The sequence below is a fragment of the Octodon degus genome, unplaced genomic scaffold (genome assembly GCF_000260255.1).
Source record: "Octodon degus isolate 3935 unplaced genomic scaffold, OctDeg1.0 scaffold00026, whole genome shotgun sequence".
NCBI classification, from domain to species: Eukaryota; Metazoa; Chordata; class Mammalia; order Rodentia; family Octodontidae; genus Octodon; species Octodon degus.
Window position 1 is genome coordinate 1642860 of NW_004524602.1, and position 17063 is coordinate 1659922.

A 17063-nucleotide genomic window follows, 5' to 3' on the forward strand; every position below is an offset into this window, starting at 1 on the left:
CTAAAAGAGTCCAGTAGTCCATAATAGTATTGGGTCTTCCTATATCAAAGGTAATTTTAAAAGATGTTTTTAAAGGTTATATATATAGATATCTTTTATATATAGATATATAAAAGAATAAAAATAAACCAAACAGTTTACTGCAAATTATCTGACACAAGACATCTGGCAAGATGGTGGGAAAACATTTTTGCCTCTTGTGTTTCTAGTCTTATTTGAGTGTGTATGTACCTTTTAATTTTATTGTGACCCTGTCATTTACCATTTTACATGCTGCTTATCTTAGGGTTATATTGGCTCCTTGAGCTCTGTAAATCACCACTAACACCATGTTCTTGCTGCCCTGCTAATGATTGCTCATAGGCTACCCATAGGCCACTGGGGTGTAGACTAAGGGCTTAGCCCCTAGCTGGTCTGCCTGTCTACACTGCCAGGTCTTGCGAAAGTTACTAAACCTCCCTAGGCCTCTTCTTCCTCATCTCCAAAGATGGGAAGGATCACCATATGGAGATTGAGTAATAAATACTAATAGCCAGACCAGTAAGTACAGTAGCTCTATTATTATCTGAAAGGTTATTATGAAAGAAGCATGTGTCATTCATATAAACTTATACTTAGTCAACTTCTGAAAATCTTTAGGCAATTATTAATTATATGAGCTTTAGATTTAGATTAGAATTTACTAAGAATTTAAGGTTTTTTTTTTTTTTTTTTTTTTTTCCCAGAACCAGGGATTGAACCCAGACCCTTGCACTTGCTAGGGAAGCACTTATTCCACTGAGCCATCTCCCCAGCCCCAGAATGTAAGGTCTTAAGGAAGAGTGTGAATTTATCTTTTCACTGCTTGGGAGTGCTAAAAATAAGAGGAATGGTGATAGTGAGATTTGGGGTTCAGATGTCTAATTCTTTTCTGATGAGGATTAACTTGCTTTAAAAGCATCATTAGAGTTCTGGGACTTTTCTCAAACCAAACCATGGTGTGATACTATAACTTCTCTGCACGCAAGAGGCTCAGAGTTTAAGTTCACCTACCACTAAGAAAAGAAAAAAAAAGTATATATTTTTGTCTCCTTAAAGAAGATAAGATAAATGATGATGTTAACATTAAAAGGTTCTTTTGAAGATTCTTTAAAAATTTTTTAAAGAATACAAAATAGGGGCTGGGGAGATAGCTCAAAAGAATAAGTACTTGCCTGACAGGCACAAGGTTCTGAGTTTGATCCCTTGTACCACCAAAAAAAAAAATTTTTAATAAATAAATAATAAAGAATCAAAATAGTAAAAAAGAAAGAAAGAAAGAAAGAAAGAAAGAAAGAAAGAAAGAAAATTATCAACAATACAAAATTTCACTGACCAAAGTAATAGGAATTCAACAGTGATTGCTGTATTGCATGATGCTATCTTCAAATTAGTTGTTTAGGTTACCAGATATAAACCTGCAACATGGGTTAAGAAAAAACAAAACAACAACAAAGAAATTAAAAAGAAAAAGAAAAAAATGATACTAAAAAAAAAATTTAAGCATTAACTAATCTTTTCAAAAGAGCAGCAGAGGGGCTGGTGAGATGGCTCAGTGGTCTAAAGCACCTACTTAGAACAAGCTTAGCAAATCACAGGGACCACGGTTCAATCCCCAGCACCACATGCCAGCCAGCCCTACCCCCTGGTGGGCTGAGCTGGCCACATACACACACACATAAATAAATAAATAAATAAAAACAAAAAAACAAAAGAGCAGCAGAAATTGGCAGTACAATATAAATGTATCTTTTTCCCTTCTTTCTTTTTGTCCTTTGCCTCATCCCAGTTTTTCCTTCCCATTGAACAAATTCTTTCCCTTTCACAGCATCTATTGTACCTTTCAGATTGTATTTACTCTTTGAGGTTCTCACACTAGTGAAGACAATACGATGTTTGCACAAGTGAGTTTGATTTATTTCACTTACCAATACAGTCTCTAGTTGCATCTATTTATCTATAAAAGCTTCAAATTTATTTTTTTATAGCCGAGTAATACTCCATTGTATAAAAATACAGTATCTTTTTTTTTAAACCCATTTCTCAGTTGATGGGCATTTGTGTTCTTTCCAAGATTTAGCTATGACACATTGTACTGCTATAAACATGGGTGCGCATATATTGCTGTGGTACGATGATTTCAGTTTTTTTGAAAAATACTTAGGGAAATAGCTGGCTTGAATGGGTTTTCCCATCCTAGCTTTTTGAGGAATCTCCACAACTGATTTTGAAGATTCTGTACTCATTAGTATAAACTATTTGTGAGTAATTCTTCACATTTTAAAATTCAAAAGATGCTTGCTTCTAAACCAGGCATGGTGGTCTACACCAGGGACCCCAGCATTCTGAGAGGCTGAGGCAGGAGGATAGCAAGTTTGAGCCCAGCCTGGACAAATTAGCAATTTGGTGAGACTGTCTCACAAATTTAAAATGGGTGGGGGATGTAACTAAATGTGAAGTCCCTGGGTTCAGTCCCCAATATCATAAAACAAAAGAAAAATATTGTAGTGCTAAATCTTAGAAACAACACAAATGCCCATCAATGGAGGAATGGATTAAAAAAGATATTGTATTTTTCCACAATAGAGTATTACTCAGCTATTCAAAAAAAAGATAAATTTGAGAATTTTATAGATAAATGGATGCAACTAGAGACTGTATTGGTAAGTGAAATAAATCAGACCCGCATGTGCAAACATCGTATTGTCTCATTAGTGTGAGAACCTGCAAGAGTAAATACAGTCTGAAAGCTACAATAGATGCTGTTCTAATGCTGTATTCCCCACCATATTATCACCATGTTGGTGATAAGACTACCTTTTAAAAATGAAGTAGATGAATCTTAGTAACTTACACTTTTCAGTGGGAAATAGGCCTCTATTTTTATGAAATTCTAGTCATATTTTTTTTTAAACTTGACGCTACATAACCTCCTAAAAAATTGATGTGTGTTATAGAGGTAAACTCAGAGATAATGTATGTTATTCTTCAAGTTAAAAAAGGACGAAGAGGCTGGTGAAATAGCTCAGTGGATTAAAGCGCCTGCTTGGGCAGAACACAGCAGCCAGGGTTCGACCCCCGGCTTGCTGTGCCAGACCTGCCTCCATGGTGCGCTGAGACAACATTTGAGACTGGGCGTGTTGGCATGCATCTGTAATCCCAGCTCTTGGGACGCTGAACACAGGCAGATCACTATGAGTCCAGTCTACGTAGTGAGACCCTATAGACCTTGTACCCCATACACTGTACTAAAGGATGAGGAATGAATTGGTCCCAAAGTTGCAAACTAACATTATAACATAAATGAAAGTACAGTAATACCTCAGTTCATGAGTACTTCAGTTTTCAAATACTCCGTTTACAAACAAAAGCATTTAGCAAAATTTTGTTTCTCTTTGCAAACATTGCATTGTGTGACAGATATAACCACAGCTGTCTTCCCCACACAAACACAAACACAGCTATCTTCCCCCAAATCATAAAACAAATTAAGTTTGTAAACTGAGGTACCACTGTAACTGGATGTCTGAATAAAATAAAATGTTCTGTATGGGACTCTCTTAGAAAGCTAACATCAACCTAGGAACCATGTGTTGAGTCCTAGCACTTAGGAGGCTGAGGCAGGAAGATCACTGGAGTGTTGGAGACCAGCGTGGGTAATGGAGTAAAACACTGTCTCACAAACAAACTAAGATCAACTTCATGGCTGAATTTTATCAGATTTTTAATAATGAGTCTAGATAAGAGAATATGGACAACTGGTAGTCAAGACCTCTCCAGGCTGTGAAATGCCTAAAAAAATATTCCTCTACAGTATGGTGACAGCTAGAGATGTACCTCAGTGGCACAGCGCTTGCCTGACAAGCGCAAGGTCCTGAGTTCAATTCCCCATAACTTCCCCCTCAAAAAACCCAATATGATGAAGAATAATAAGCCAGACTTTGAAGCAAGATAAAATTTGGGGCCTACTTAGCAGCAGCAGGGCTGCTGACTGCTTGGAGAAGCAACATTTAATATCTGTTCAGGCAGTGGGGGTGGGGAATGGCTCAGTGGAATAAGCACTTCCCTGGCAAGAAAAAAAGATCTGTTCTCTACGCATGGCTGGCCAGAATTTTTCCAACCTAGCCCCACCCCCACAGGATCACAGATTATGTATTTCCTCATGTAAAGTCATTATTCTACCAAAAGGTGGCAGTTTTGTTCCTCCCAAGTTTCTGTGACACTGTAAAAATAGATGATTAGAGTAGCTTTTTTACTGCTGTGTGTAACAACTTTTATCCTCCACTAGAATACAAGGTTTTTATAGAGAAGAAATAGTACCAAGATTTTTATGAAACAAATCATCTTTTTTGTTACTGTTATTTTTCTTCTTTTAATTGTCTACTTTGAAAAATTTTTCTTCCTTTTGGCTTTTCAAATTTAACATAAGATGACCTTAAATTGTTTTAAAATGATCTGAAATGTGAGCCCCAGAATGCTACTTTTCCTTTTCTTGTTTTTTTGTTTTTGTTTTTGTTTTTGTTTTTGTTTTGTTTTTTTAAGCCATCTCAGCTTGGTGAAAGAGAGCCTTCTGTCCATAGGCAAATGAGGTCAAACTTAGCTCACCTTGCTGGGATATGGACCTTTCAGCCCTAGATTTTGAAGGGCTCTTTCATAAGGCAGTCTAAGCACTTGGTTTTTGAGTGGTGACTTATTACAGAAGAATTCTTGTCTGTTTTTCTCCCACGTTAAGCCTGAACATAAAATATAAATTATTTGACCTTGCTTTTTGAATTTATGAAATTCATTCAAAAGCAGCTATTTGGAAGCACAATGGTTTTTTCCCCCCTATAATAACTGAGTATAACCGAAATGTGGAATCTGGTCATTTTAAAAAATAAATTATTTGGGGGAAGAGGTGAGCTCCCCCCACTAGATGTCAGCAGCTGAAAAGAACTAGTATTTAGGTATGTGACAGTGGCCTACTTGTTATTCCAGAAAACTGAAAAGAACTTTTCTATTTTAGCAGTGAAATCTATCAATAAGCCTCTGACTGGGCAAGGTGGTACATGCCTGTAATTCCACTCGAGAGGCTGAGGCAGGATGATTGCAAGTTTGGGGTCAGCCTGGGCAACTTAATGAGACCCAATCTCAAAAAAGGAAAGATTTCTTGTCCCCAATATATGCTGTTATTTTACTACTTGAGCACACTTTTTAAAAAAGGAAGATGGAGAAAGAAAAAAAAAAACCTGTGTTTTATTTAACCCCCAAATGGGCTAAATTTATTACTTTTCTGGCATTCAAAATACTGAGATTGGGCTGGAGAGATGGCTCAGTGGTCTAAAGCACCTACTTGGAACAAGCTTGGCAAAGCATGGGGACCACGGTTCGATCCCCCAGCACCACATGCCAGCCAGCTGCGCCCCCTGGTGGGCTGGGCTGGCCACACACACACACACACACACACACACACACACACTAAATAAATAAATAAATAAATAAATGTTTAAAAAAAAACCAAAATACTGAGATTTTTTTTTTTCTGGTACCAGAGAACAAGCTTGGGACCTTGTGCATGATAGACAGGCACTTATGCCCCTGAGCTGTCTCCCCAGCTCTGAGATTAATTATTAAAGGAGACAATACTATGGAAAGAATAGGGAGTATATTTTAGCTATATTTCTCATTTTCATCAAATTGGTCTTAGTATTTCTCTCACTAATGGGTTTTCATCAATAATGGTAATATTTGACATTTAAAAATATTTAGTACTTTTAAGTTTACTTACTGTAATATGATAAGGATTCTCATGCCAAGTGCCTTATAATCTTGTTACCCAATTCTGTGGTGAGAAACCAGAAAGGTTAAGCAGTTTTCCACATGTGCCCCAGCTGGAGAGCGGCACAGCCAGGATTTAGGACCAGGTGTGTATTGACTGTAGAGCTTATTTCTCTGTTGGTCGTGCACATGTGTGTATTTGCCTAATCCACCTCTGAAGGATGAGTAAATATAGATGAGATACTGTATGTGAATTGTACTTCACATTTCATATGGTCTGTACTTGCCAGAGTGGTTTTACTGATGTGATGCTAATGAGATTTTAAAATATATTCAATGCTTTCCCCCAAGCTTCATTTAAAAGACAAGAAGCGATTTGAGAAAGCAAACCAGGATGCAGGTTCTGGTCTGAACCTTGAAGAATTTATTGCTTTCGAGCACCCTGAAGAAGTTGATTACATGACGGTAAGGAAGAAGATTGAGGGGACTGTTGAGTGACTCAAAATTTTAAAACCTGTTCCGGGGCCACTAAAATGAATTGTAACATCATCAGTTTTAAGAAACAGGAAGATCTAAAATGATCTCAGATTCTTCCCATGTAAGATCGGGATGGGGAGAAGAGTTTCTGGTGGTGGTCAAGTTGCAGAATGCAAAGCACTGGCCTTGGGGGTGGGGGGATTTTGGTTTGGTTATTATTTAGTTTTGTTCTTGTTTTTAAACCTTAAATCGCTGTCTAAGCAGCAGTCTTCCTTTGGGTGTTTCCTGTAACATAACTAAAACCATCAGGACTAGTTGAGTCCTTCCTTAGCCTTTTATATTTTTCAGATTTTATTAGAAATTTGATGTAACTGACATCTCACCCATGAAAGCTTTAGGTCTGGAAAACAACCTCCCGTTTGGGTCCCTCTTCATAGGGCAACTGGGCCATACAGCTGCTAGTGGCTTTAGTGTTTCTTCTCCCATCAGCACAAAGAAACCACACTGAGCTGGGCGAAGCTCTGTGGGGAAGTCCTGGCCTGACCTGTGAGCCCCAGGCCCCACCCAGGTCCAGTGCACAGCTCCACAAAAACAGAAGTCCTCACTCTTCAGAACTTCACTGAAGATCTGGAGATCTCACTGGAGATCTCAGTTTAACACAAACGTTGTTTGAATCCTTCCTGTATCTTAGCAAGCTTCTTGAAAATAGAAGCCTGCAGATCTAGGATTAGAGAGATATTAAGTAGTTTTCTGAAAGGACTAAACATGGATGCCGAGCTCTGTTGTGCGGCATGAGCCCGCGGCTGCCTGGCTGGCTTCCCTGGCCATTTCAGGGAAGGAAGATGGGCTCTTAGTGGAATGAGTCCTGGGGAGAATGTGCTGCCTTGAATAACCACTCAGCAGAGACGTTTTCCTCCACTGCTCAGTAGCACAATGCTGCCGTTTGTACCCTTCCCTTGCCACTAAAGTGAAGCTGCTCATGTCCCACCGGGCACAAAATGCATGACCTAGTTTGAGAACAGTGTGAAGCATAATTTAAGCGGCAGAATGAAGTTGGGGCAAGCCAGTTGAATTCTGAGGTGGCAGCCGAGAATGGGGATACTGCATTTGGAGGATCGGAACAGCTGGCTGATGCCAGGAACAGCAGGAAGGCTGGGGAAGAAATGCACTGTGAGGCGGTCATCATGCCATGGTGGGGAGGAATGAGATCTGAGCAACTCTGTCAGGAAAGCACTGGTGACAGACATGGTACGGAACAGGGCACATCAGGCAGGGGGCTCTCTGTTTGTGCTTCTAATGCAGAAGTGCAAGCACAGAGGTGTGACAGAGATACAGGGTCCCATGAAGAGCTGCTTCATTAATTCTTCATTAATTCTGCTCACCTTGATGGTTGTGATTCATCCTTCCTCTTGAGGGCTATGTTTGATGCAGGGAAAGGCAAGGGTGTAAGATCAACTTAAGTGACTCTGCTCTGGAGTAAAAGTTAAAATTTAGCTTCAAAGATACTTTATTTATAGAGTCCAAGAAATTTTTTCAACCATGGCAGGCTTGCTGAAGTAGGTCTTTTGCCTCCCAGCGTTACGCAGATGAAGGGATAATCATTTTGATCACTGGTTCTTGACTTGTGTTGGATCACAGACTCATCTAAGAACTTGATGCGAAGTATGGTCTGGTCCAGATAAATTATATGCTTATCACACAAAACTCTGGATTGTACCTTTAGGAGATTTTCAGATCCTTTCTGTAAAGCTGATGTTTGGGTCCCTGTTAAGACTCCTGACTTCTGTCTGTAAATTCCATAAGATTCAATTTTAAAAAGACAGTATGGGTCGGCCAGATAGCTTAGCAGACTAAAGTGCCTGCTTAGGCAGGTGCAGCAACCGGGGTTCAATCCTGGTGTGCTGTGCCGGCCTTGACCCCTAGGTGCACTGAGACGGTGATTGAGACTAGGCGTGGTGGCGCGTGCCTGTAATCCCAGTGCTTGAGAGGCTGAAAACGGGAGGATCACCATGAGTCCAATCGGTGCAGTGAGACCCTATAGGCCCTGTACTAAATACATTTATTAAAAAAAAAAAAAAAAAAAGACAGTGTAGCAGTGCTATTTTCTACAGATGTTGATGAAGCACCCAATTTGTCTGGAATGCTGGATGTTGGAGGATATATTTTTTTGAAAGCTGTGATAGGCAGGGTAGGAAGATAGTGAGAAAGGTGGGATAACCGGGAAAGACCAAACTGGGGGCAAGAGCCAGGAGGTTGAGGAGGGAATGAGCGAGCCCATGAAGAGCTGGTACCTGAATCATCCCTAATTCGGAAGGCTTCACCCTCTGGTCTGACATGAGTGAACTTGCAGCCCGGAGAACAGTGAGGAGTAGACCCAGGGGTGGCACGAAGTAGTTAAATGTGGCTTTGGGAGAAGAGTAAGTGAGGGAGTGGAGGTTTTCTGGGAGGCTGGCTTGTTTCAGATCAGAGGAGAGGCAGCCTTTTGCAGAGCGGAGGTAGACTCTTTCCGGGCAGCTCATGAGTTGGTCTTACAGAAGACAGGGTATGAGAGCTGGCAATGTTGGGAGGGAGGGCAGAGTGCAGGGAATAGGAGTCTGCCTTGGTGCTTAGAATGCTTAGCGCAGATGGGGTTCTTCACAATATCAGGAAAGAATGTGAATGTAGAGCTACTTAGCCTGGCATGGTAGCACACGCCTGTAATCCTAGGCTGAGGCAGGAGGGTCAGTATGTGTTTGAGGCCAGCCTCATCTACATAATGAGTCTGAATTACATAGAACTTGTTTCAAAAAAACCCTAAATAAGTAAATAAATAAATGTATTTTTTTAAAAAAGCTATTTAGTGCTTGAGTTTTATTATAGCTTTTCAATTCCATGGTTTAAAAGATCATCCTGAAGGTATCATTAGCCAAAGCAATGATTCCTTAGGTTTTCTACTAGAATTGATTCAGATGGTAGTGGGATTAAAATTTCATGATTAATTTTTCTTTTTTTAATGAACTTGCTATAGGAGTTCGTCATCCAAGAGGCTTTGGAAGAACATGACAAAGATGGGGATGGATTTGTTAGTTTAGAAGAATTTCTTGGTGATTACAGACGGGATCCAAGTAAGTCACCGGGGGCAGTGTGGAAGGACAGGGGGAAGCGGAATTCAAGAAGAAATTGGAAAACGGCCCTACTCATTGAAAGCTGTCTTCCCCAGAGAAAGTGGAGCAAGAGGAGCTGTAGCTCGTTTCTCCCTGTTCTGCTGTTAACTGTGATACAAGTTCAGCAGGGACCTATAGCTTCTCAGGGACACCACCCTACTCCCATTTCTAGATGCAGATATTTTCCTTTTCCAACAAATGCAAGTGTCATTTTTCACTTCAAAATAGAAATGAGAGGCATTTCATTTTTTTAACAAAATCCTGCACCATTACATGTATGAATCTTTTTGTTTGTTTGTTTTTGGTGCCAAGGACGAACCCAGGGCTTCCAGCTTGCTAGGCAAGCATTCTACTGCTGAGCCAAATCTCAAGCCCCTGTATGGATCTTAAAAGAGAAATAAAAATTCTGTGAATGCTATAGGCCAGTGACAGTCTTTTAGTGATAGAAACAGCTTGCTGTGGCACGTGTGCCATAGGATTGCCACCACTGCCTTTTGTAGACTGTAGAAGGTGCCTTTTCTTCCTTTAAGCTGCTGTCTCGTTTCAGAATGGTTTCTTAAAAGTATTAAACGATGCAATTTTTAAATTGGTTACCACTTTTACTTACTATGATTGTTACTTTAATATTACATATGGGAGTAGTTTGTAAGAGCACGTAGGAAACTGCATAGTCACATGACATTTGTAAAAATATTATCCAACTCAAAGTTTGGGGAAGCTAGGTAGTAGAACAAATAGTGGCAGTTAGCAAAAGCACTACCTTGTAGTAATATGCACAAATTTTAAAAGCATTGAGTTGTTTAGACTTACTGTCAATTTTGAAAATTATCATATATTCATACTTAGTATCTCAGAACCTTTCAGTTAAGTATTTCTATTTCATTGGGTTTCTTTTAGTAAACTTTAAATTCATATTCTTTATTCTAGAAATATACCAAACTTCTTGATAGGTGGGTGTATGTATATTTGTGGATTTTTTTGCTTTTGTTTTTATATTAAGCTGCAAGTGAAGATCCTGAGTGGATACTTGTTGAGAAAGACAGATTTGTGAATGATTATGACAAAGATAATGATGGTAGGCTTGACCCGCAAGAGCTGCTGTCCTGGGTGGTACCCAATAATCAGGGCATTGCACAAGAGGAGGTAAGTGTTGAAGAATGCCTGTTTCTTTTTTTCTCTCCAAATAGGTGCTGTCAATAAGAAATGAAGTTGAACATCTTAAGTTGGTGGAATAAGTAATGATAGAATTTTTTCTTGGTACCAGGGATCAAACTTAGTACCTTGTGCTTGCCAGGGAGGCGCTTATGCCACAGAGCTAGCTCCCCAGCCCAATGGAAAAATTTAGAATTAATACATTGCTGTTTTTGTTGTTATTTTGGTATGAAGTCTTACTGAATTACCCAGACTAGCCTCACCTTGAAGTCCTCCTACCTCAGCCTTTTGAAGAGCTGAGATTATAGACACATTTCCCAATTCACTCCTGTGTTTTGAATTAACTTTCTGACTATTAAATCATTGAAAGAGACATGAAGATTATGTAACATGTTAATCTGAGAATACAGAGAATAAAATAGTAGTGTGTATTACCCAAAAGGGTATAAAGTAGATTAACATAATTTTGCCTACCCTTGAAGTACACAGGACTGGATTTGAGTGGAGGGTGTGCAGGGCTAGCACAAGAACAGAGACAATGAGAGAAGCAGTAGACAAACATTGTACCCTGTAGTATTTGTAGACACTCATACATTAATGAGTGCTCCGAACAGCTAAATGGTCTTGACAAATCAGTAGACGCTAAACTATGAACATCTTACCAACAATACTACAATTGATGCCTCTTTGTTTTGCTTTGATTTTAAGGCTCTTCATCTAATTGATGAAATGGATTTAAATGGTGACAAAAAGCTGTCTGAAGAAGAGATTCTGGAAAACCAGGACTTGTTTCTCACCAGTGAAGCCACGGATTATGGCAGACAGCTGCATGACGACTACTTCTATCATGATGAGCTCTGATCTCAGCGTGTCTGAGTGAAGGCTGGGATCCTTTTTAAATCTGTTACCAATTTCACTTTTGTGATAAAATATTGATGTTGTATTTTACACTCTTAAGTCTTGCCACAGTTCAGATGATCTTAATGTGAGTTATCATTTTGGCCTTTTAGAAGAAAAACAAAACCAAAACCTGCTATTTATTTCAAAACGTAATGAAGAAATAAAAAGTAACTGTTGTGCCATAGGACCACAGTGTCTCTCCTAAATACTCCATCTGTTTAGTACTATATTGTGGAATATTTGAGTTCCATTTCCATACTTGAAAACCTGGAAGATTTTAGACATGCCTGAACAATATTATTTAAGTAGTATGTGACTAAGCTATCAATCCTTGTTCTGTTCTAAGTAGATTTAATTTGGGGAAATGACAAGAGAGGACAGTGTTTTTAGGTTTAGAATTTTGTTTTCAGACCTTTAAAGGAAACTTTAGAAGGACTTAATCCTCACACAATGTTGAGAAGTTCTAGTTAATTTTAAAATGATTTCCATAAAGGGTTTTGTTGTATGAAATAGAACTTTATATTTTTGCATATGTATAGATAGTAATTATATTTAATGTATAACTATAGCATTCCAGTGAGTGGAATTCAACATTGTCCGGAACTCTTTTTTCATTTTTGACTGATTAAAAATGAACTGTCCTATCTTTTTATATGTTTGTTTTCTTTTTTTCCAGATAAACCTTCTGCACAGCTTTCATTGTGTTATACATGATCTTGCCTCATCTGTTTGGATAGTGAAGTTTCTTAAAATTGTTAAATTATTCTTGCTGCATATTCTTATATTACTTTTTTGGAAATAAAAGAATCATGTTATAGTTGAATGTATACCCAACATATTTCATTTGCTCTTCTAGTGTATTGGGTTTTGCTGTTTGGGGCTAGAAATAATTTTTTTGTTTTCTTTTGTTTTTTTTTGATGAGACTAAGGATTGAATTTGGGGCCTCGTGCATTATAGGCATGTGTTCTAGCACTGAAGTACACCTCCAACCCTAGAGATAATCTTTAAAAATATGCAGGCTAAAGCCAAGTGAGGGGTTGCATGCCTGTAATCCCAGCTCCTTGGTAGGCTGAGACAGGAGAATTCCTTGAGTCCAGGAGTTCAAGACTGCTCTGGGCAACCTAATGAGATCCCATCTCAAAAAACAAAAGTATGTGGGTTGGAATCACCAGTAGAACTGGTCAGTTATTACATTTGAACTCAATTTCAGTTAAAGTCCTACCACCTAAGCATTGTACTCACCTGAACAGTCACCTCCTTTTTTACCTCCTTCAGATTGTTTTATTTACCTTTGATGGGAATGGCATAGGGAAACGTGAGAAAAAATTTCTCCAGTTCTGGTAAGATAGTTTTTCCACAGGTAGATTTTTTTTTTTTTTTTTTTTTTTTTTTTTTTTTTTTGAGATAGGGTTTTGCTATGTAGTTCAGGCTGGCCTTAAATTCATTGTATAGCCGAGGCTGGTGTCAAATTCATAGCAGTCCTCCTGCCTCAGCCTTGCAAGCGCTGGGATTTCCAGTGTGCATCACCACTCCTGGCTGCTGGTGTTTTCCTTTTAATACTGTTTTTTCAGAGCATGTTCACAGTAAAACTGAGCAGCAAAAAGATACTGTCCCCTTTCCTTGATCTCTGACGGCACATCCTCCTCCCACTGTCCACACCCAACACTGCATGCTATACTTGTGGCCATGAGCAGGCCCACAGTCCACCCTGCGTGTCTCTGGTGTGTATTCTGTGGGTTTGGCAGCGTGTACACTGTACAGTATTATCCACAAATGTTTCACTGCCCTAAACATCTTGTACTCTGCCAGTTTATCTCTTTTCATTCCCTTAACTCCTGGTACCCACTGATCTGAGCTATCTATAATTTTCCCCACATTTTATGGCATATTGGTTGTACAGATTGAGGAGCTGCAGTTTGGCCAGATTGGATATGCAGATAACATACTTTGAAAGCACTTCCCCGGCAAGTGCAATGGCCTGAGTTCAATGCCCGGTTCCACCAAAAAAAACCCCAAAAACATACTTTTAATCATTTACCCCATCATTTCCCTAGCCCCATGTCATTTTCTTTATTTAAAAAATTTTATTGTGATAAAATACACAAAATTTCCCATCTTTGTCATTTTTAAGTATAGAGTTGAGTAGTGTTAAACACATTCCTAATACTGCGCAGCCACTTTGCCACCCGTGTCCATAACTTCATTATGCAAAACTCCAGGAAACAATATTTTCCATTTCCTGTCTCTGTGTCATCTGACACCACTCTTCTGCTTTGTAATTTGACTCCTTTTCATACCGTACAAATACTGTAATATACCTAGAGTTCACCAGAAGTTTTGCAATGATTTGTGATTAGCTTATTCTGTCTACCATTATGTCCTCAAGAGGCACCCATATTGTTGCATGTTGCGAAGCTTTCTTCCTTTTTAAGGCTGTACGATATTCCATGGTGTGTGTATCCACATTCTTCCCACCTTACCCATTGTTCATTGATGTACTTGGGTTGCTTCCATATTCTATCATGAAATGCTTCTATGAACTTGGGATGTACAAATACCTTTACAGTCCCTCCCTTGGTTCCTTTGGCTACATACCTAGGAAGTAGAATGGCTGCACCTAGTTTTAATCAATTGTGGCACCACCTTGGTGTTTCATACCTGTTGGTACTGCACATGAGACCCAGCTTCTCGACATCAGAAACACTGGTGTTTCTGCTTGTTTGAGAGTAGCCATCCTAATGGATAGCATTGCAGCTTGAGTCACACTTCCCCAATTCTGTTTCAGGTTCTAGCTTTTCCGAAATACCAATCCTTTGTGATTCTAAATGGGAGGCTAAGTTTCTGCTGTTGTTTCTCTAAGATTTTTATATTTGTTTCTTTAAAATGAGACATTTCTAGGGGCCGGGGAGAAGGCTCAGTGGAATAATCGCTTCCCTGGCAAGGCCAAGGGCCTGAGTTCAATCCCTGGTTCCACCAATAAATAAATAAATAAAATGAGATTTCTATTTCACCTTGTAAGATGTTTTCTGCCTTGGCAAATGATTCAGGAAAGGCAGGCAGAGTCAAGATTTTTACACAAATGTAATGACTAATTTGCTTCACTTCAATGGTTGAGGTTATTTTATTTTTATTTATTTATTTATTTTAATTAATTAATTTATTTCTTTATTTTGTGTGTTTGTGGCCAGCTCAGCCCACCAGGGGGCAGGGCTGGCTGGCATGTGGTGCTGGGGGATTGAACCGTGGTCCCTGTGCTTTGCTAAGCTTGTTCTAAGTAGGTGCTTTAGACCACTGAGCCATCTCCCCAGCCCCTATTTATTTATTTTTGAGTGAATGTTTAGCTGTAGTTCCTGGCTAGTGTAATTTTTTTTAAAAAACTGATATTTGCAGATAACATCATGCAATACAACAACCATTGTTGAATTGGTATTATTTTGTTTAGTGAAATTTTGTATTATTTCTAATGGTTTTTAAAAAACGTTTTATAGTCCTTAATTTTCTTTTTTAAAAAAACTGGTATCAGTGAGTAACTCAAGAGATGCTCTCCAGAGCACCTACTAAGCCATCACTATTTTATTTGGAAAAAAAAGGATTCTATTCAAATACAAAAAAAAAAAAAAAAGTACTGGGAAATACCTAGAGTTTGCTGTATCCTTATTTCACTTTTTAACCAGATAGTTCATGAGCTGTAAAAAGAAAACCACTTGAATTTATAAAACTATTTTAAAGTGGCTAGAGGAATTTTTAAAATTTCTATAGCTTTTAATACTGGTTTCTTATGCCTTTTTAAAAAAAAAAAAAAACCCTACTTTTGATTGGTGTTCTACAGAGATATTTTTCTTCTCTTCTAAAACCAGATTCCAATTATTATTTTGCTCCATTTTTGAACTATTAACAGCAGTTGATTAAAGCCATAGAGAGATTGTCCCATTATAGCGATGCATCAAAAATATTAACTAAGGTCTTTCTTGTGCCAACTGCTGGCCTTTCTGAATTAATGCTTTGTTGTTTCATCTGCAACAAACAACGTCAGCCAAGTGATCTATTTTGTAAGAGTTCCTTGTAATGAAAAACTTGATTAAACTTAATTATGGACTCACTGCTTCCCTGGTGGTAAGGAAGGAAAGCTGGTGTAAGGAAGGGAAGCTGGCAGAGCCATTAACAGTCACTTTACCTGTTGCCACCTAGCAATTAGTCTTCCGCTGTATAATCCTGAGCAGCCAGGCAAAGTAAAGAAGAGAGGAAAATAATTTGCATTGATAGCCCGCTCCTTCCGTTACACTTAAAAACAGGAGAAATGTGTAATTTATGAAATGTCATGTGGTAAAAAGAAAAACTATAAGGGCTTAGGTAGGAGTCAGTGAGTTATTTTACATTAGAGACCAACTGGCAGGTAAGCTTTAGATAGTTACTAAGTGAAGTGAGGAAAGAAATGTTAGACATGGGGCTGGGAGAGAGCTCAGTAGAATAAACGCTTGCCTGGTAAGCGTAAGGTACTGAGTTCAATCCCCAGTACCGCAAAAAAAATAAGAAGAAGAAAAAGTAGAAAAAAAGAAATGTTAGCACTGGGCAAGCGTCGCTTGCTTTCATCAACTGATTTGTGCCATCTCGTCTGCTCTTGTCTTCTGTCTCTCATGGTGCTGTCACCAAGCACCGGTGTGTAGGTCCATGTGTGCGCACCGTAGGAGCAGGAGATAGGACAGGCAGGACGTAGCAGCAGGGAGTGCTGTAGATGGTCGTTCTCTAGGGGTGGGCTGGTGAGTGGGGGTGGAGAGGGCTGGCTGAGGAGCACCTTGTTCCTTTGTGGGATGATAGCAATATTCTAAAGTGAGATCGTGGTGATACTGCCCAGCTCTCCCAAGAGACCCCAAATCATTGAATTAGGAACTTGATTTTTTTTATTTTTTATGAACTAGGAATTAGATTTTTTTTTTTTTTCGGTACAAGGAATTGAACCCAGGACCTTACACTTGCAAGGCAAACACTTATTCCACTGAGCTATCTCCCTGCCCTGAACTGGGAACTTGAAATGGGTAGATTTTACTGCATGAGAATTATATGACCATAAACCCATTTAGAAAAACAGGGAAGGGGCCAGGGAGATGGCGCAGTGGAATAAGTGCTTTCCTGGCAAGCGCAAGGGCCTGAGTTCAATCCCTGGTTCCGAGAAAACAAAAAAAAAGAAAAACAGGGAACTTAAGCGAGTTCCTCACCAGAAAGCTGCTCTACAGATGGCTTCCCCGATTGGTCAGTGCACTGCAGTGCTCCTCGAGTGCTGTTGGGACATTTGGGAGTATAGGAAGAGCAGTCAGGGGTCTCAGGTCTGCTGCAATCTATGGCCAGGGCCTCACAAGCGCTGATGGTTCATGAGAAGCCCCGGTGGGTGAGACAGCTGCTTATAAAATCATTGGTGCCTAAAATCAAATTCCATTTTGAATGAAATCTTTTTTACATAATTTTAATCTGTGCTGCATTTCCAGAAATACAGCTGCTGTGTAAATCAAAGGGAACTGATGGTTTGTTTTGTTTAGAAATTTTCCGAGTTGACACCATACACCATTGCCCCGCCTTCTGCATTTGCACCTGGCCTATTGCCAGGTGACAGTCTCCGTTCT

General features: G+C 39.2%; 1 protein-coding gene across 1 annotated transcript in view; it reads left to right on the forward strand.

Annotated features, from left to right (window-relative positions):
- Nucleotides 1-12267, forward strand: part of Rcn2 (reticulocalbin 2) — an 18779-nt gene extending 6512 nt beyond the window's left edge. The window contains exons 4-7 of the mRNA XM_023712552.1: nt 6127-6240; nt 9260-9356; nt 10396-10538; nt 11256-12267. Of these exons, the coding sequence (XP_023568320.1) occupies nt 6127-6240; nt 9260-9356; nt 10396-10538; nt 11256-11408 (507 nt within the window). The 3' untranslated portion in view covers nt 11409-12267. The remainder of the gene's footprint in view (nt 1-6126; nt 6241-9259; nt 9357-10395; nt 10539-11255) is intronic.
- The last annotated feature ends 4796 nt before the right edge of the window (nt 12268-17063 follow it).